At 39.5% G+C, this 21865-nt stretch overlaps 1 protein-coding gene across 1 annotated transcript in view; it reads left to right on the top strand.

Annotated features, from left to right (window-relative positions):
* pot1 (protection of telomeres 1 homolog) overlaps positions 1 to 21797 on the top strand; it is a gene marked incomplete in the record, with an annotated part of 59100 nt that extends 37303 nt beyond the window's left edge. Inside the window, 10 exon segments of the mRNA XM_035665537.1 lie at positions 15449 to 15633; positions 16256 to 16338; positions 17628 to 17654; positions 18188 to 18344; positions 18698 to 18906; positions 19064 to 19199; positions 19986 to 20068; positions 20556 to 20650; positions 20875 to 20980; positions 21412 to 21797. Coding sequence (XP_035521430.1) covers positions 15449 to 15633; positions 16256 to 16338; positions 17628 to 17654; positions 18188 to 18344; positions 18698 to 18906; positions 19064 to 19199; positions 19986 to 20068; positions 20556 to 20650; positions 20875 to 20980; positions 21412 to 21551 — 1221 coding nt within the window.
* Positions 21798 to 21865: the final 68 nt, after the last annotated feature.

Genomic DNA, 21865 nt, shown 5'->3' with positions numbered 1-21865 from the left:
TTTTGGCTTGAAATCTTGCAAATTTTGCAAATTTTCCTGGGAAGTCATACTTATTAAAATCATGGGTACATCTTGGCATGTGCTGGCTTCCTAGACCTGTACTGAAGCTGATGTATGTTATTACAGTGTTTGTGTATCGTCCAGTCTTAGCTCAGTCTTGTATCTGTGTGTCTGTGCCTCCCTGTTTGCATCCCATTGATAAAACCAGAAATAGAAGCGCTGGGGTGATTTAAGTTTGTCTTCTTTTATATTTAATAGCTCAGTTTAATGTTTTGAAGTTGTTCAGAACAAACAATGGGAGCTTCTTCCTGTGGAGAATTCATCAGTGAGTTTTTAATGGTGATAGAAAATGACTGAAATTACTCTGGTGCTATTCTTTGTATTTGCTTTATTTACCAATCATTTGCCTAAATGAACTTAATTTCTTCTCATTCATTTTCCTAATTATCGCTGTATGAAGTGATCATCTGTCAGTTGTTATAGAGTCTGTTAAATGTTGAGCCTGTGAGGCTGATCAGGGTCTATTTTTCTGTTTTACAATGAACAACTCTCCACTCTGTGCTTGTGACGCACATCTACACTCGACCTCGGAAGCGTTAAAGAGCTCTTCACAGTCGGACTGAGACGGTTCATTACACAGAATATCTTTAACCACGTCTAAATGCTGTAAATACACTTCATCATATTATTATTTAACTTAAAACAACAATCGAGATAATGAGTTTGAAGTTATGTGTTGAATGAGATCATCTGGAGGTCACTGCATTATTCACAGCCAAGTGCAATGTAAAAAGTGGAGCAAAAGCTATCATGACATTGACCTCAGAGCTGGAGGAGAGTTCTCTGTATAGTACTGCGGTACACGTTTAAAGCACACTTACAGTTTTGAAATAGATCTTTGCAATCAGACACCAAGTCAGCATTCATGTGCAAGATATTCACACAATACCAATCAGGTTGTTCAACCTTGCATTTTAATGTGTGTTTGCAAACCAAAGACCTAACTTTGTGTGATTTGGAAAAAATAAATGAAACATGTTTAATGATGTAACAGATGGGACAAATGAGACACAGGGCGGCCGCATCCACATGTATGAAGTGAATGATCTGAGTCAACAGCACAGGCTGAGGTTACTGTAACAACAAAAGCAAACAGAAAGATGAATAACAGGAACAAGGAAATATTTAGTGTCAGCGTAAACAAATAAAACCAATATGATCCGACCACAAACACACTGCCAGTCTCTCAAACTCGCCATCCTTTCATCACCTCACCAAAATTGTCTGAACCCAAAACCAGACACCACTGCTGAGCAGTTGCATTAAAAGGAAAACAAAGTATAACATTGGGAATTGTATGTTTTGGACTTGGTATTCTTTTTCCTGTGCAAGATTGATGAATGTGCAGCAGTTTTCCTTTTTTACCCCACTTCAAAGATCGAAGATAAAGTTCGTTTAGACGGGACAATAATTCATATTAATTATCAAATTTTGGTGAAACTGTATTGTGATATTTTGTTAGATGTAATAATGGATGTGATAACCGTCAGAAGACAGTTCATTGCATTTAACATCACTGTGAATATTTTTATGTGATTATGCATGCATTTGGGATATTGTGACACACTGTAGGTCAGTATAGGAAAAGTGTTCCATTAATGTTGAGATAATAACTGTGTACTACTGTCAGTATCCCGGATTATCCTATTTAGTATTGTTTTTTGGATTACCCCTGAATGGATAAGGTTTTTTGGAGTATCCCCACAAGGATTGTGTTTTGGGAATATCCCAATTAGGGATCAGGTTTTTGATGTATCGTGGTTAGGATCAAGTTTCTGCCGTATCAAGTTTAGCCTCGGGTTTCCAGAGTATCATGGTTAGGGTTTGGTTTTTGGAGTCTCTCGGATAGGATAGTATAGGATAGGGGTTTTCAAGTATCCCTAATAGGTTCAGCAGTATTGAGTTTAAGATCATGTTTTTGCAGTATCCCATTAGTATTGGTTTTTGGTGTACCATGGTCAGGACTTAAGGTATATATAAGGTATACTGTTCAGGACTGGGTTTTTGGAAACTGACCAGGGTGTGCACAAACATTAGCCATACAGTCTTTCTTGTTCTTTAATGATGTTGTATAGGGTTTCATCTATCAGACCTGTAGTTATGTGAAGATTTAAGACTTGACTCTGCCTGGCTTCCTTCCTTTTGAGCTTTAGGAATAAGATGACTTTATGGTAACAGTCCCCAGAGCCTGGCAGCTGTTCTCTCAAACTTCCAACCTCAGACTCATCCGGTATGTGTCCTTATCCACCCCCAGATATACTGTATCCCAGTATGTCTTCAGTATGTTTCACCTGTGATCACAACCTTGTATTACAGCTGTTTACCTGAATGCTGTGAACTCAGACATAGATAACAACAGAGAACAGAACCGGAAAAAATAAAATACAGGCACAGTGTGACAGAGGTGAGAGTGTGAGACTTTTTTCTGTATGTGAAGAAGACTGTCAGGTGTGTGAAAGCTGAGGTGTAAAAATTAAATTAAGATCAGGTTCATTTTAGATTATGTTGTTGCTCCTTAATAGAGAACAGGAGCAATGTTTCTGCTCCTGCTGTATAAACTTAAATTTAGTTTGGATTGTTGTAGAGGAGTGGTGCTGTTTGTCTCACTAGTTCGTACCCATAGTGCCACAGGAAACAGTGTGATCCTTTCCAGGATTTGGAGAATGGAAAAATACAGGCTGGGAATTACTTAATTGACTGCTAATTGGTATTACAGTATGCTACCATGCCATCACTGACATGTAAAAGACATGTATTAAGACATACAAATAGTCTGCTTAAAACAATAATGTGTGTCTGTTTTTTTTCTGCACAAAAGTATAATTTCCAGTGAAGTATTAAAATGCATCAGTTTACATACAGCAGTCTGCACAGTGAAGCTCAAACATCCACCTGTATGAACAAGAAGAAAAACTATTTGTGGAGTGAAGGAGGACTTTGCCTCAAACAATTTACCCAAAGTGTAACCTAACACTAAATCCATTTGTACTGTATTAAAATATATGTATAGTCTCTTTAAGTTAAAGCTTCTAGTTTGGGAGTTAAAGTTGATTGTGGACATATTATTGCATGCAGATAAAGTAGCTTTACCTGCTGACAATGGAATAAATGGTGAACATTGTGGCAGAATGGTACTGTAAATGGAGACTAGTGGTAAAGCAAGACAGGACACAAATAGTACATTTTAGTCAAAAATCATTGGAGATAAGTTGTTTTTAACTGTTGTTGTTTTGTTTCAATAGTGCTGTCATATACGGATCAGTATATTGACTTAACACTGGATGAACACATGACATTTAAAGAAGCTGTCAGTGTCCTTCCTCAGTCAGTGGATAGAGCACTGGGATCTGTACTAAACAAAGTTAAACAATGCGGTAATCTGGGATCCCATACTTGTACACAACCCCATAATTCATTCATGTGTGTGTCCTGTGTCTGACTCGGCTTCCGGTTTCTGGGCTTTCTGTGAACATACAGGCTGTAATGCTGTGCATCATAGAGTCCATAAATCTACTTCAGTTTCGGCTATTCGTGGAGATATGGGATGGGAATCTCCAAACATTCCACCGTTCAGCCTGGGCATCCCGCTGTCATCCATGCAACCCAATGGGCTGTTGTTGTAGTGTGTATAGAAGTGCATCCACTGTTAGTGTCCATTTTGAGGTATGTCAGGGCTCTTATTGGTGCTTTTTAAAATCTTTGTTTTACTTTGGGTCCTCACAGTTACTAAGGTCTTCTCCCAAAACGTCTCTGATCTGTTCAGAGACATGAACTTGAAAATTGGCTGACAGGATGATCTACACAGTCACACAAACTACTCTAAACTCTAAATAGTGAAGAGGAATCCATTCAAAACACATAAAGCATGTAAGTAAAGCTATCATGGGTGAAATGTGCCTTTGATTAGATTTTTTGATTTACACAGGTGTCTCTTAACACCCGTCAGTCAATTCACCTCACACAATGTGGCACACAATGTGGCGCACAGTGAGTCTTTCCACTAAAGAAGTGTTTGAACAGGAATATTTCCCCCAATTACCAGGCTGAATCATCAGTGATATTGTGTGAAATCGACTGAGGCGTTTCTGCGAGAAGAAGGCCATTAAGAGAGAAAGGAGCCCATTATGATGAAAAGAGAAGCAGAGAACAAGAGAGCAAGGAGGAGAAGGAGGAAGAGTGCTGCAGTCTGTGTGTGTGTTGCCTCCTCCATCATTGATTCTCTCAGAAACAGACACACACAGATAAAACATGTAAATTTAAATGGTACTTGTTTAAGAAGGGAAGAAACATTGTGCAGACTTAATCAAAGCAACAAAATGTCAGTCTGTCACTCCTACACCACTTTCATTAACAGACAGTGTATACATCTGTATGCACAAGGAGATGACAAGCATGTTGATTATGTTGCACTGTGTGCTCTTCTGTACATGTTTCTGTGTACATAAGCTTTGTGCCTCTCATGACAACATTGGTCTGGCCCAAATACAGCAATTAATTGCTGTACACTTTACACACGTGGCCCCAGATCTAGCAGCCTGGTAGGAGTACATGTGCTCCTTGGGAAAAAAGTTAGTATCAAGCTCTGTTCACATAACATACATTTCACACTGGGGCTACACAATTAATCGAAATATTATTGAAAGTGTCAAGTGCAATATGCAAATCACAGAAGCAGTATGCAAATGGCGAGAGCTGCAATGTTTTGATAAAGGTCAACTGTGTGACAATACAGCATTTTAATGAAGTGCTGTAGTGCTGCAGAGGCGCCCTGGTCTACAAATCTTGTTCTCCAGATTAAAAAAAAAAAAACATGTTTCTTTTGTACAGACCCCCCAAAATCTCACATCATCATGATATCCTTTTTTTTTTTATTGTGAAAATTCAATTTGTGATGCAAACATAACCATTCCCACATACGCAATATCTGTCAAAGTAATCGCAATATGATGTTTTTACCATATCGTGCAGCCCTATTTCACACATAAATTTCATAATTTGCCCAATGCCTTGAGAATCCATGCAGACGTCTGTATAGACAGCCCAAAATGAATGACCATGAGACTGTGCATGCCTAAAAATGAACAGACTTTATGTGTGAAAATGTCTTCCTGCATATACACCAACCCAAGAAGTTCTTGAGTTCTGCTCTCTGCACTGAATTTTTTAACACGTCCTCATACCTAAACGACTGAATAGGCTGATTGCCAGAGACTCCCGCAACGACATACATGACCATTGGAGAGTACCAGACATTCATCGTCACATGGTTAACTTGGTTAAGTAGCTTACATAATTTAATTTAAAATAACTCAACGCTGACTTGGTTTTGTGCTGCGCATGAACAGCCGTCTCTGGGGTGAAAGTCTGGGTGTGTTTGACACATCCATCCACCCCGTTCTCCTCCCTATGTGGACACTCCTACTACTATGTCACCTTATTTCCCCCTTTCCTCCTGTCATAAGTACTACAGCCACTACAGGTTGCCGACTAACAATAAATGTAAATACGAGTTATTATAAGCTGCTCGCCCTTTTCTGATGAGGACGGGCTGTATTTTTTTGTGTTAGCTACTGTAACTTAACCAATGGAAGCACATGCGCTCTGTGTGATATGATATAAAGGGACTTGCACAAGAACAGTACACACTCATAACGTATTTCACATTGCTGTTAATCCAAATAGAAAGGACACTGTACTGCCTCTGTATGCACTCCATTTAGGCAGGTTTCTCCAACTAAACTTTTCATTAGCTCATAGTTTTTCCTATGTTTTCTCCCTCTCGCCTGTTTCCAGCCTTAGAGTCACTTCCCAATATTCCCCCTGCATTGTCTCCTAACTCCTCCTGTCTCTTCCCTTCCATTTCTCCATCTCTTATTTTTAGTTTCTTCTGACTCTACTATTCTTAATTCATCCATTTATCTCCCTGTCTCTCCTCCCCCCAGTCCTTCTGTCACTGCATCAGCAGAATCTCCAGCACAGATGTTTACCTGTTTTTTTTCTACATAACACTCATTTTCACTTCCTGCTGAACCTGCAGACGTCTTCAGTCTGAATCCTCGTCCCTGAAGGCTCACTCAGGAACTTAAAAAGTAAATATCTGTCATTTGTACAAAACATATTCTAAACATCATTGTTAGAGTTAACATGGATGTTCAGGAATATCTGTGAATTAAAAACAGGCTATGTAACACTTCTTACATGTGTGTTTAGGCAATATTGGTTGGTCAGTCATGCCAGTACTTCGTTCCAGACTGAAATATTTCAGGCTTCAGTTAATGTAATTATATAATCCCAAACTAGTGTTTTGAGACTGAATAACTTCCACATTCACACAGGCTACCCTTATCTTTTAGAGGGTCGACAGCCAAATGTGATTAGTCCAAACATCTCTGCTTACACTGTCTGTAGTCCTGTTTCCATCCAAATGTATCGCAAATTTTCATTTAAAAAGAAAATAGGAATGAACGCTTGTTAGGGAGTTCGTTCACGAAAAAGCAGTAGATTGTCCAACCGAAAAACTCGAAGAGGGGACAAGAAGATTATGTAATTAAAAGAGCGCCAGTCGAACCTCAAACCGTGAAAAACAATGTAGAAAACACAATGTAAATGTGACATTTCTGTTTGTTTCTTGGGGAGAGATGAGGAGACTGAGCAGAAGTTAAATATTGGCTACATCATAACTTTAGTGTTGAACATTAAGCACATTAATTCCTTTTTGAAAAAGGCAAAAACCACCTCAAGCCAGCATTTAAATGTTTTGCTGAAATTGAGGATGTTTTTTTTTTGTTAAATTTTGCCCTTTCCATCAACCTTTTCTAATGCGATACTGCAGGATGTACGTAAAAATACATTGATTGACTCATGGTTAATGTAAAAGCATTTAATTAAACCATGCCAGCAATGGCGGTGTTGGGCAAAGGTTGTTTCCATTCAAATAAGAAAGAAAACTGTAAACACCAACAATATGAAGATCCTCAGCCAAGGGTTTGAAATTAATATTAGAAGGGTGCGAGGGCTAAGTCCAGAAGGGGGAGTGTTTGGATTCAGCCATTGTAGTTCATAACTGCATCTTTTGTTTTCTTTGATAGCCACATCCTGAAATATTACGCCGAAAGTTCAAGCCATTGATTGTTGTGTTCACATTGTCATCGTGATCTCCGCAGTCTGTGTTCAGCTCAGACAGCTTCCGCTCATTATCTCATTTTTAGCACTCATGGTCGACTGAGTACACATTTCCATGTCATTGAATGTTTTTGGGGGGTTGCGCGCTAATGCAGTGCTCTCTTTACTCCCACACTTTTTCCTGTTTAGTGAACACAGCTCTGAGGAAAATGAGACTTCATGTCAGCCCGCGGGCTCAAATCTCCTCCACAAACCACCGACCGCAACAGAAATGCTTCTTCTCCTGGTGCATGAGAAGTCAGCAGACCATCACTCAAACAACCGAGAGTTCAGATCTACATTCACACTGACGCTTCATTACACAGCTCTCGTTTGTCATCATTTATTCAGATAATACAGCTTTGGTCAGATTTATCTCTTTGTGAATGTGAGTGGGTGTAATGCCTAATCTGAGGAGCAGAGTTTAAAAACAGCTTTTATTTCCCTGCATTGTCCTTTGTCAGATTGTCTGACAGTCTGTTCTTTTGGCTCTTGATCAATCGTTTGATCAGAAAAACAAAAGTTATGTTAATGTAGAGTAAATCAGTCTAAGTCTGCTCTCCAGTTTGAGTAATATATTCTGCTGCTGAAGGTTTTTTAAAGTTGTGAGGGACGGGATTTCCCTGGAAGCCGTCTGACTCTGAGGCGGCCTCAATGACCGCCTCACCCTCCTTCTATTATTCATGAAGAGAGATAAGGAACCAGAGAGGCACAGCAAAGATCCTCTCTGAACACTCAGTAATAGAGTAAATAAACTAGTGGTTTATTTAGTGTTTTCGTCACGTTGAGTATTAATGAACACACATGCCTCCTGTACTCAAAATAGAAAGCTTATTTTGATTAGAAAGTCTCATTGACATCAAGATCTGTTACAAGAGAGCCCTGAGAACAAAATACATATATACAACATCACAACTAGACAATTTTTATACTCATAAGTCCCTCAGAGGAATAAATGTCTCTAACTTCAATTTGTCTTCCAGTTCTTCTAACTAATAGAATAATTAATCAGGTTTGCTGATATCTTGACCATCTGACGTTTTCATATAACTCACAGTGGTTATACTTTGGAAAATGATTTCATGGTATTTGTCTGTGATCAGATGAAACCTTCTGGAGCTTTTGATCATATCACATGATGTTCATCAACAGATAGTATGCCCAGTTTTCAGAGAATTGTAGATATTAAAACTAGATTTTTTTCTGGGCACTTTAAGGGCTTCTTGTCCGTGTTGGCTTGAAAGTCGAAGGTTCCAAGATCAACAGTTAATTTTGAAGTTCAGCTTTTAAACTAACAGGGACAAGAAGTCCTGAAAGTTTCTCCAGTCACCCATGTTGTCCTGCTGGGTCACAGGGTCTCCCTTGAATTGGTCACAATTCTTTAAAAAAGAAAGATACTTGTTGAGTGAGAGTTTGTACATTTGCAAAATAAACTTGTCAGTGCCCTCTTGTGGACAGAGTATGTAATGCTAGTTTTTCCACAATGATTTTTAGTGCAGACTTCTGCCTCGCCTGAATTAATGAACACTTCCTTTAATGACTCAGACATTATTTCACTTTTATGAAATATAATATCAGGCTTATTCAGCTACATCACAAAGCAAAGATCACATAATTAATGCAGTGATTGTTTTAGATGTCATCTTGTATTCATAAGAAGATTGATAAGTTGAGGTGCATTGCAAACTGTTTGATTCAGCTCTTCTTTTTTTACATATATATTTTTGGGAGCTCTTATTGCCTTTAACTGAGAGAGAGAGAGATCAAACACATGGCCACTGTAGCATGGACCCAGCCTTGGTACATGGGGCACCAGCTCTACCAGATGAGCTATCGGGTTGCCCCATGATTCACCTATTCTAACCAATTTCCTGGGAGACTGTAATGGAGACATTGTTTCTGAATTACCTCAAACATATCTCTGATATTTCTCTACTGACATTTCTTATTTACCAAAATACTGATACATTAGTGATAACATAAAATAGGTATCGCCAATATATCTATTGGACTCTAGTATTGATTAATTAATTTAAACATAACTGACAGATTATTCAGTAATGAAAATAGTCTGTATATCTCTTCCTTGATTGTTTTTTTTTATGTTTGAGTCCAGTCGTGGTATTTAATCTGAAATGAGGTGTACTTCAGTCAGTCACATCCCCTGTTCCCCATCAAGTTGATTTTACAGCACAAAGAGCCCCGCTGTCGAGTTAGGCTGTATCTGTCTGGCTTTTAAAGCCCATTTCCTGCTGCTCCATAAAGAAGCCAGTGTGAAATGAACAGTTTCTTCTTCTCAGTGAGGGCACAAGTTTTTTGGCTGCTTTATTGAGCCTCAGCTTGACGAGAAGTCGTGGAAGCCCAAAGCAATCTTTTGAATTTTAAGGAATCCCTTTTTACTGAGCAGCCGAGCAGCACTAATACCATGAGACAGCGGCAACGGCGTCTTGGCTGTCTGGTGGTGGGCGGACGGTAGAGTGTTTAGTTTTCATACAGATCAAGTACTTACAGAAGCCGCCACCGGCTGCTCAACTCTGTTCCCTCAGCCTCTTTAAAAAGAAAATGGTTTGCTTGCAGGGAAGCTGCAGGGGGCTATTTTTTGTCAGACGCCAATCGCTCTAAGAGCTGTGAACCGGTGTGCCACAGTCCCTGAACGCCCCTGTGCACATGCTGATGGTCATAATGTGCCCATTATACTAAATATGGTCTTAGCTTAAATAAACTGATTGCTTAAAGAGCTCAAAAAGTTGGTCGCAAAGCTCTAACAATAATGCTGATTCCCCTGCTGTTGGTTGCTGTGCCAACTGTCGTAGTAATTTAAGCCATGAGGTGTTTTTCTCTTTTCTCCAGGGCTTTTATTCACTTTAAAAAGGAAATATTCTCAGACATTCTTGTTCTAATGAAGAAATGATCTTACCTCACATATAAAGTAGAGAAAATGTCTCTCTCTTGATTATACCATGTTTTAATGTAGCTTCTGTATTTGTAAAAGTTTATAAATAAATCTGTAGCATTTATTTTATTTTTATCACCTGTCTAATCACCTGCACAAAATTGCCAATATGATACCTGAGGTTTTTTATCGATGTCAAACATATACTCTTTTTGTTACCTTTACTTAAAGTAACATAAAAACAAATTTCTAGCCACCTATTGATGAATTCACCCTGACATCTGAGCTTTAGAAAAATTGTCAGCAGGACTCAAAAGTATACATAATCTGTAGTTTATGGGCTAAAATTTGCCCAAAACCACACACATAAAACAGCCATATTGTCCTTTAATTTGAAACAGTATTCACTTGCTCTTGTTTAGTTTCACTAATTTAAGATCAATATGTTTGATGCTAATGCCAGTACAATATCTGAGTTTCAGTTCCAATACTAAAACAATCCTTTCTTCAATATCTGAGCAATATAAACTTGTTTCTCTACAAACCACTGAAAAAAAGCCATAAATGTCAGATGTGAAACATTGTCACAAACACAAGCAGCTGTATAAAATACAGCCCAAAACTGAAAAAAAAAAAATATATTAAAAATATTTTAAATCATTAAATATCTAATCAAAGAATAAGCAAACAGAATTATGAATCCTACCCAACATTCAATGCCATTTTCAGTCAGTACTAAAAAGGTTTTGAGGTTCGGCACACAGTCCTTTTCAGATAACCATACCAAAACATTAATTGAAATGGAGATATAATCAACATTTTTGTCTCTTAAGACAGACTAGCTATTTTTTTTGTGGACGTAACTATGTATTTAGCTAACTTCCCCAATCCTGACTGCAAATCTCCGATGGGTCGCCAGCTGGTGGAACCAGATCTATCTGCGTCACTGAAAAATATATACATATATGTGGTCTGGGACCAGGTTAATCACAACAGCCTCCACTCTACTGGTATCAGTCTTTTCACCAGATGTTGAATCTGGCTGCAGGGATTCGCTCCCATTCGGCCACAAGACCATTAGTGAGGTCCCACACTGATGATAAGGCCTGGCTCACAGTCGGCATTCCAGTTCATCCCAAAGGGGTTTTGGATGAGGTTGAGGTCAGGGCTCTGTGCAGGTCACTCAAGTTCTTTCACACCAAACTGGGAAAACGATTAAATAGACCTTGCTTTGTTATGCCTCTGTGGATGGCTGAGAGTTGGTTATTGTCAATACATGGACACCTGGGGATCTGTTATTGTCTTTACAGGGTCACTTGGAAGTTCTCTTATATCACGTCCACTTACCGATGGAACAAAGAGGGTTTTGTTGAAATCCTCCTACAAGCTTACATAAATCAAGATACAAAAGAATGAAAATGAGCGCGTAAGTTTTGTCACTGTCAAAATTTGTAAAAGCTGCGGCACCAACTTTCATCTACAAAATCGTCTCAGTAAGCTAGTGTACTTTTGGACGTGTGGACTGTGACTTTGGTCCTCTGATCAGATGAGTCATGATCCTGGTCTAAACTTAGTGCTGCTTCTCTCAGCTGAATGTCTGCTCATTATAATCACACCTGGCCTCTCAGGGCCGCTACAGAGGATTTAATATGTGGATACAGACAGGAAGCTACACCGGGCCACAGGAGAGCCGACGCCACATGGCACCGCCTTTTTTCACTCTGCAGTCAGTCCTCTGTTTCTTCGCAGCATTAGTCACTCTCTCGGTTCTCCCTATACCTGTTTCTAAACACAAACTGTGGTAGATTGTGCTAAACTCTCATGTAGCTCTGAGAAAACACAGCCAGACCCCCGAGTACTTATGATTGTTTTCTTCTGTCTCATTCTGCTAAACATTGAGGTCTCCAGAGATGAAGTAAAACCCGGGCAGAGTTTGGGATCCTGCAAACAAAAATACTGTCTGTTTGGTCTCATTATTTGCTTCCTGCCACAGTGGGATTTATATGATCTTAGTAATGATTCATATTCAAATAGCATGTTTTCTTATGTACTTAGAAAGTGCAGCTGAAGAACTAAAATGAAAATAATTCATGTCTGCTGGAAGATTGGCACCCAACCCAAGGGATTGTTTGGCTGACTGGAAGCTGATGCTAAATGTACCAAAAGGCTTCACTTGACAACATCATTGTGGAGTTTTATTTTTCCTTATTTTCTCTCCTTTTTGGAATGTGTTTATGGATTAGATTCCCTTTGCATTCAGTCTGAGCTCACCTTAACAACAAGTTTGTGGCATGTGTGACAGCTTATAGCTTATAACTATGTGACAAATGGCAATTTGTAATTTACTTCCAAAACAAGTGTCATTAACTCAAGTGAACAAAACAGCTTTGGATCTACTGAGTTCAACTACATAATAAAAAGACACCAACATTGACTGTTGGTAGGAGACTGGATGTGACAGTATATACACTGTACATCATTCAGAGATCATTAAGAGTCTATGCTGTCCCATAAACACTCCACACACACAGTGAATTTGTACTTTGCTTGTACAAACACAAGTAGTTGCTTGTCATGCTGGCTTTTGTACCCTTTTTAACCAATTGTGTTGTTCAGACAGCGCACGCCAGCTTGCGATCTGCTTAAACGTTTTGGCATCCGATTTTTCATTTTGTCTCTCTCATATTAAATATGAGAGAAATAAATCCGGGGAGAAATCACACTGATAATCTATTATAAATGATTCTGATAAGTGATTAAATATAATATACATCCTGTATTTGCCAACCCTTGTGATTTTCCTGCCTTGATTCCACCAATACCACCCCCTCCCAGCACCCCACACAATGAAATTTCATAATCTGCCCATCCACTATATTAGAAACAGTGTCACTCTTGTTTATAAATGTGTTTGTTTCTTTTAAATTACATACTTATTCCACATATTTATTAGTTGTGTCTAAACCATTGACTGTATATAATTAGTGAACAGAGCTTCTTGGTCTGTAAATGAAGCCAACACGGAGTGTCTTAAACCTGCAGTCTTTCTAAGGGCCTGCAGGGGGCAGCACCATGAGCTACAAAAAAGACCCTACTTCTCAGTAAACAGTTTCTGAATGGGTTTATGGTCCCAATCTCTAGTTTCAAGTCTTGTTCCGTACAGCATAATGTTCATTTAGTAAATTATGGTCCTATTTAGAGAAAAATAGACCATAAAGCAGGTATGCTTTATGGCGTGGCTACCTTGTGATTGACAATATCTATATTCTGGTACCGCATTGCCTGTTTCTCACCTAAAATCAACTCGCAGTACGCCGCCTCTGCTGGCTGTAAAATAACAACATGGCAACAACCATAATGGCGAACTTCGAAGCTTCGAAGCGGTACTCCAGAAATCAATGGGTCATGTCAAGACAGGTTCACACTGTGTCTAAACAGAGAGCGAGAGAAATGAGCAGACACACACACACACACAGGGCTTTCAAGGCACTTCTGCCTCCTGTCTTAACCCGGCATCAGGATGTGAATAGAAGTAGTTTTGAAGCTTGAATTTGTTCTCATTTTCCTCATGAGGACATTCTCCTTGCAACTGAAACACATCAGTGTTCTATCGATGCAAAACATCTTTCCTTGCTCACAATAAATATCCTCTCAGATCATGACACAGAGGAAGTAAACCAAGTGAATTTCATTTATGATTTCTTTAAACTCGTATACACAGCAGAGCTTTTCCTGTTCATCAGTTTATAAGTAACATCTAGTTATCTGCGCATAATTCTGAATGAAAGGATAATTCCAGATGATAAAATGCTATCATGTGAGTGGGGGCAGCTCTCCAGTCCTCCCAGTTCATCTCTCAGCTCTTCATGTGGATCTTCAGAGGAGGAGAGGCCTCAGGAGATCAGCTGGTAATCCACCCTGACACTGACTCGAACTTCACTCAGCATACAGAGAAAATGGATTTAAAGGAGGCCGCAGCTTATAGAGGATTCATTTTCTTTCTTCTACTCTCCAGCTATAATACAATTATAGGTCATATATATGTGTGTGTGTATCTGGTCTTATATTGACTAAACCCTGTCATGTGAAAACACTAAAAAGTCCTCAGTGAAATTTCTGAATAGAATGAATCCCTCTGACACTTGATCGCTGAAGCGTTTGTTGATGATGAAAGTGAGGAAGGATTTCTGTCGACTGCAAGCTCGTCGTGACGGAGAGTTGAGGGGGGAAAAAAACAAAAATGACAAACCCTCCAAACCAAGTCTTTTGAGCCGCCTCTGAATCACTGTCACCACGCTGACTGTACGTTTGATGCAACATCGCCATCTGCTGATTGATGAAAGCAACACTGAGTGACCAGAAAAACAGAAACGGTGTGAAGGATCGTTCTAAATCCTGAAGAGGAACGTCCACTCACAGTGTCAGAAAGGAGTTGATTCAACAAGGTGTTGGATTATGTTAAATTTTAACTGTAAACCCATTACATATAGAAACAAAATATTAGACATTTCTTAGAGTTAGAGACTAGCAGATAAGGAAAGTGGAACATCTAGCAGCTAAAGAGTCATATATTTTTAATCAGTTATAAGGAGAGTAAATATTGGATTTGCATTCATCAGGTCGACACATGCCTATATTTACTGGTTAGGTTAGGTTAAAATGTCTTCTGTGGCTCTGTAGGTGAAAATAACCATGATGATGTCGTCATAATGTCATATGGGCTATCTCAGCTTGGGCTTAGAGACCACAAATTCAAAATCAAAAATAAAAGTAAACAATGCAGAAAAATTTGCCCTGTGTCAGATTGCAGATTTGAGTGTTGTAGTTGGTTGAGCTTATTTTGAACTATTGTGTACAGGACAGCGAATAATGATTATTTTCATTATTGGTACATCTGCTGATTATTTTCTCCATTAATCAATTGATTGTTTGGTTTGTTGTCGTTTCACTGCAGTATAAACTGTTACTGTAACAAAACATATTTTATAAGCTTTTCATATGTTTTGTAAGTGAGCATCTTAGTTTAAAGTAACTAAAGTGGTTAGATAAGTGTAGTGAAGTAAAAAAGTATAATATTTCCCGATACAATGTGGTGGAATAGAGGTAGAAAACGGCATGAGAAGAAAATACTCAAGTAAAGTACAAATACCTCAACCTTGTCCTTAAGTACAGCGCTTGAGTACATGTACTTCACTGAACGTGGACTCTTGTGTGCTCCCTGGATCCTCTTGCTCTTGCTCTTGTCTGTTTACTCATAAAATTATTCTAATATTTTAATAATTATTTATTTTATAAATGGTTTTTGTTTGTTTATTCTTCCATTTGTCCCATCAGCCTGGAAACTTCCTGAGGATCTACAACCTACGAGCGATCCCAGGATCCAGTAAGGTGCCCGGCCTCACCAGCAGCCAGTCAGAGGAGGTGGATCACCTGGCTTTTCACCTGCATGGGGGGACGGCGTACGGCAGGGGGATCCGGGTTCTTCCAGAAAACAGCCCCGACGTGCAAGACCTCAAGAGGTACAGAAGGAGACAGGGGAGAAATATACCTGAGAGAACTGAGGCATTGTTGGATGTTGGATTGTTGCATAATTGGACCAGAACAGACCAGTGCAGTACTAGTGTAGACAAAGTCAGCTGCCGTTCATTCATTTAAAGGTCCAGTGTGTAACATTTAGGAGTATAGGAATCATGTTTTTGTTGCCTTAGAATTAGACATTTACATACAGACACCGTGGGTCGCCTTCCATGGAGTCCGCCATGTTTCTCCAGTAGCCCAAAACGGACTAACTCAACATCGCTTCTAGATAGGGGCGTTTTTTTCACGTTTCGTGGCCACCATGGGGAAGCGAGGGAGTTGCAACTTCACCACAAGATGTCACTAAATCGTACACACTGGACATTTAATGTTTGGAGCATCTAGTTTATAGGGGAATGTTTAGAGGACCGGAACTATAATATATATATATATATATATATATAATCCTATTTGGTGAGTGCATTACAGTTTTGAAATGCAGATATGTTGAGTACAATAGCATTCCAATAATTTAACTGGAATTTTTTTATTGTGTTTATTCAATTGTGTGTGTGTGTGTACATGATCATAAGTCCCGTGTTCTTCTTGTTTTTGTCTCTGTAGAGTCATTGAGGCTTTGCCGGAGGATGGTGAGCTGAATGACTCAGCAATGTTGGAAATCTGGAGCACTCCACCAGAGTCTCTGGGTAAGAATGGATGTTGGATGGGTCTCGAATTTATGAAATTTAAATGTGTCCAATACTTTGGTTTATTAGCTGCAAAAGTAACGACATTCCCATCAGACTGATTTTAGTAATAATTAGCAAATGTTAGCATGCTAACACATTAAGCACAAAAATAGAAGCACATCTGTTTAGTCAGACGCGGATTCTTTGTTGTGTCTGCTTAAAAGTGACTAAGTGAAGTCTAATTTTCATTGTGTGACTTAAATACAAAGAACAATGTGAGTGGTGGTCGCCTGCCAGCCTTTAATTAAATGAAAAACAGGTTCGCCAGCAGCAGAAATATGAACATTCTGACTGCTCTGACAGACCATTTTCTTTACTGAGGAGAGGATGGATGGATGGATGGATGGACTGAAGCTGCAGGGAGCTGCTTCCATTAGCAGAGCCTTCTAAAAGCCCACGCTTCACTGGGAATATAATAAAAAGTCCAAACTTTGACTGTGACCTGAAGGTTTCCACACAGACAAACAAACAGCCGCAGCTTTAAAATAATTCTTCAGCAATAAAAAAGCTCTGTTCAGACCTGATGTCTGTTATAAATACAAGTGGACAAAATATTTGGGACTCACTTTCCTCTCAGAAGGAGCATTCCGTTTTTAAAATTAACCTCGCACCCAGACATTTAACAAGAAGTAGAATCAGAACCGGGTCGTATAAGAACACAGAAACAAGCAGAAATCAGCATGTAAAGAAGGAAAGAGGAGAAAAAATTATATTGAATTATGACATAAAGACACTGACATTTTTATTATACAGTACACACAGTATATTCTATATCTATTAGAAAACAATAGGTCTGGTCTCTCAAATTTATAGTGGTCTAGTTTTGACAATTTTCAAATTAAATTTATGTCCTTATTTATTCCCTCTCTTTTAAAGCTTATTTTTTGCATAATTCTTGCTTTGCTTTTATTTTCCTGTTTTAAAGAATATACACCAACTGTATTTCAGTAGAAACTAGATTCATTCATTAATCTCTAGATTGTTCTTTGCCTCTCAGTAGCAGGGAGATGATCACAGCGCCTGGGATGATTATGCACAATGCTCTGTGAGCTGAAGCAGGCAGCACAAGCAGCTCATTTTAAGCCTTCTAATAAAATCCTTTTTAGATCAGATGATTTTGTTTTCTCAGCTGCCAGCTAAAGGAACTGAGCAGAGTACAGTTTGTTTATTGGCCTGTGTTACTTATTGCTTATTGATTGGTGTATTCCTGTATCTGGTTCAGTCTGGTTTCTCTGTTTCTGATTTAGATGGTGAAACAGTGGATTGCATCACAGGTATGAAACACAACACACTGCAACAGCTCAATAGGTCTGGTGTGAGGTTAAACAGTCCACATTTGTAAAATATAACAAACGCAGCTGTTATTTTGTCAGAAAGTGTCACTGTGTTTTTCTCAGTTTGGAATGTATTTATTATGAATGTAATATTCATAGGTATGTTTTAATTCGTGTTTAATCCAAAGCATTGTGGGTGATGATCTATTGACCCTCCGCTGATATCGTTGATAGGTAACAGCCTCTGAGGTGTGATGACTTTAGAGACATAGTAGGAGTCCTGTTTTAAGGTTGTCTGCAATTATTTTTCAAATATCTGAAATTACAGCCAAGTTACAGTCAACTGCAGTGTTTCTTAATTGAGTATCAGAATTCTAAAGCACTATGTCTACAGGTAATGTTTGACAGCTAAACAGTTATTTCTATTTCCCAGTTTTTTTAAAGGAGATTTTTATGTAGAATTAAAAAAGTCTGATTGTGTCTGTGAAACTGTAACTATGTGTGTTGTGTCGTACCGTCACTGTGTGCGTCAGAGAGAAGCTGTGGTCACGACATACAGTCGGTGACGCTGTCCGAGCTGAAGCAGTGCGATCCGGGTCGAGTTCACCACGTCAGAGTCCAGCTGAGATCCTACGAGCCCCGCAGACTCCACCAGGCTCTGAAGCTCTACTGCAGCAAGTGTACATCTATGTAGGCTAACACGCAATATTAAAATATGAATTAAGCTCTTAATGTTTCCTGTAAAATCTAACTCTGGTTTAAGGTTTTATTTTTGTCACATGCACATGCAGACTTTTCTTTTGTTGTTTAGGCTTTCAAATTGGTCTTAAATTCATTTCCAGGCATACAGATGCAAACATTTGTGGCAGTGGGTATTGAATTTAAAGTTGGTCTGTCTGAATTTATATTTCGGAATATGAAAGTTAAGAAGTTAAGAGCAGCAAATCCACATATGTCTCAAATATGACATATATATGAAAAATGACTCTCTAAAATGTAAATGAAATATCTGATTACCCTCTGATTCTGTGTTGTGATCTCAGACAGGACGTCCCAGATGATGAACTGGTGGCCGGTCTCTTCTCTGAGGGGTCCAAGGACTCTGGACCCTGCAGCCCCCCACCGTGGGCATTCTCTGGGCGGGTCGACGTCCCCGGAGATTCCCCAGGATCCTGGAAGCGAGCTCTGAGTGTTCACCTGTCCACCCAACTCATGTCTGAGGGCAAACCCAAGGAGCTCATCTTCCTCATGGGTAACAACCAAACACACTCTATTTAAAACATATTTGAGGGAATCAAGCATGTTACACCAGAATCTTTAGTCACCTGAAAGCATAAAAGCTTTATTTTTGGCTGCCATCATTTTCATCCTAAAATCAGACACATGGTGACAGATGTTTTGGTTTGCAGGTTCGACTCTGGAGGAAACGTGTCGACTAACGTCAGGCTACCAGAACATCGTTCCTGTGAGGGCGTCAGGAGGTCACATGGCTCTGCTGGACCTGTCTGCACCTTTCCTGTTCAGAGGCAGGAAGAGATACTACGGGTCAGAGATGAGCCTCGCACACAAATCCTATAATACAGTTAGAGCCTTATCAAAATCAATTAGTTGCTAAATCTCTAAATCAGCTCTTGTTGCAGCTGTGTCAGCTATTTTTCTCATTTTCTGTTCATTATGACTGTGGATGGTACACTCACTCACTGTGTGACAATTTAGATATTAGTGTTAGTGTTAGTAAGATATTAAAGTGTCATTACTATAGTGTTTACACTACATGGAGAAAGGCTTGTGAAGAGGGAAAGAGACAAAAGCAAACTGCTGGTATAAAGTTGGAAGTTGTCTTTTGTCTAAAATATCTCTGCAGCAGTAAGATTTCACTTCATTAAAGCGCCTAGAATAGACCAAACCAGGAAAACAGGCCCAGATCATTATTTTAATCCTCCCCCACTTAACTACACTTGGCACATCACATTCAGGCAGCTACACAATCTCTGTAGTTTTAATGTAAAACAGAAGAAAAAGGGCTCAACTGGGGATGTTCCTGGTGACTAATTTAGCCGTCGATTAAACAGAAATTTTAACTACTAGCAAAATTGGATACTCATGTACTTTCGGTCATTGTGTATGCCTCTGTGTCATACCCAACTGTGCAAGGAAAGTGTGCCTGAGGAGATTTGAGTTGGTACATATGCAATGTTAATGAGAGAATATGTTTGATGATACTTTAGAGCACATCAGTGTTTTATTCACAGTAGAGGATAGACCGATAAGTGCACAGACATCCCAGAGCTGATCGTATATTCTCTTTATGATTTCCTGTGTGTGTTTTAGGTGTAGGCAGTGCTCTGAGGCTGCAGTGAGGGAACCGTGTGCTGAAGGAGTCGAGCTGATCGATGAGAAGATCATTGCAGAAGGTGAGAGCCTGGTTTGACCTTCTGGATTGTCAGAGGGAACTGTGGAGGTGGAGAAAACACACAGGAAGCAGCTTCCACTAAAATGCCAGCTTCTTCTGCTGCCCCTGAGTGCCCAAACTAAAACTAATGCAGCTTTGACAGAGGAAACCGTGAGCCTCTGTGCAACTTGATCAACAAAAAATTAATCTGCATCAATTTTAATAATCAGTTTGTCAAATTCAATCAAAGGTTTAAAAGAAAACTCCAACCATTCTCTGTCTGCATCCTTGAATGTACCATCAAGGAGAGTTTTAAAACTGGTGCCTGCTCTGAACTGCAGCCAAAACGACAATAATCTTACACTTACAAAAAATTAAGTTTCCTCCTTCCGCCTCCTAATTCAGCAGGATTGAAAAGCTCATCAGCTGATCTCAGGTCTGTTCTAGCTGCAGCTTTTCCTCTGAAATAAATCACGCAGTGTTAACAGCTCTGGTCTTCTGGCCTGCAGCTCTCGGGGTTCAGCTGCTGCAGTTCGTTCTGCTGATGAAACTCGAGCTGCAGGACGGCACTGACACGCTGGAGGCCATCCTGTGGAGAGACGCCGTGAGTTTCGCATCACATTTACAGTCCTGCTCACTCTGGATCAAAAGCTGCCGGGACTTATAGCAAAATGATACATGAAACATTCTGGTGTTTGTGTTTGTTTTACTACTGTAGTGGCTGTATGGAAAAAAACACACAACATGATAAAACCGCCTAAGACTGTTTTTGGAAACTGATTGAGTATAAGTTAATGAGTTAAAATGATGCTTTGTATCTTTCACCAGGAGTCTTTCTTCAGGGTGTCTGCGGAGGACGTAGCAGCCAATCAGGAGGCTCAGAACAGCATCTGTCAAACAATGGACTCCCTCTGTCCAGCAGGGGGCAGCACTGGTACATCTTTCATTTGAGTTAGAGAGCTAACTCTTTAGTCCAGCAGCAGCTTCACTACAGTCACATTATCATAGGGAAGAATAACTCACTGTGATAAAATCAATCAATTAAGAAAGAAGAAACATTGTAAGATTAATTTGAACCTGAACAGCAGCAGGTTTTGTTCACTGATAAGACGCCATCAGTTAGAATGAATCTAATGTGTCTAGCATTTATAACGCAGTGACCTGATGAGTTTCAGTGCAGAAGCCAAGAATTACTGTTAGCACTGATGACTATGAATCTAAGTTACTGTATGCTGCTGCTCCTGTCCCTCAAACGACACTCCTTACCATGTTCATCATTATGAGTCACATAGAGCGTTTCTCCGTGGAAGTAAGTGAGTTCAGGTTTGTGTGAAGTTGGTCTCAGGTGTGTTTGTGTGTCCTCAGGTGAGCGTCCGTGGCTGGATTTGTGCCTGACGGTGTACCGAGCAGAGGACGACGGGGGACAGAACCAAACCTGCTACCAGATCTGCCACACCACCATCACCAAACCCCCTTCCACACAGTCCGACCCCGCCCCCGCCTGAACCACCTGCTGATCACAGGTCACCGGTAAACCTACCCTGCAAAAAAGCAACTGTTTTTGTTCACTTCCTTTGTTGTTTTTATTTGTATTTATTGTGTAAAACTAAATAAATGTACAGAAAATGTTACTGCAAAAATGTACAAGACTGACTGACATGTGAGTGAATTTTTAAAACCTCTGCTGTTTCCAGTGCAGTAAACAGAGCCTTTGTATGACTTTCAAAATAAAATAAATGACTTTGACTGAGGTTGGTAGTATTGTAGCAGCTGTGTATGGATGCAAACAGCCAGTGAACGCTCTGATTCAGAGTGGCTG

The sequence above is a fragment of the Morone saxatilis genome, unplaced genomic scaffold, assembly GCF_004916995.1.
Source record: "Morone saxatilis isolate NCDOM2014 unplaced genomic scaffold, NCSU_SB_2.0 Contig2, whole genome shotgun sequence".
NCBI classification, from domain to species: Eukaryota; Metazoa; Chordata; class Actinopteri; family Moronidae; genus Morone; species Morone saxatilis.
Note: the sequence above shows the minus strand (reverse complement) of the source record. Positions and strands in the feature narration are given on the sequence as shown.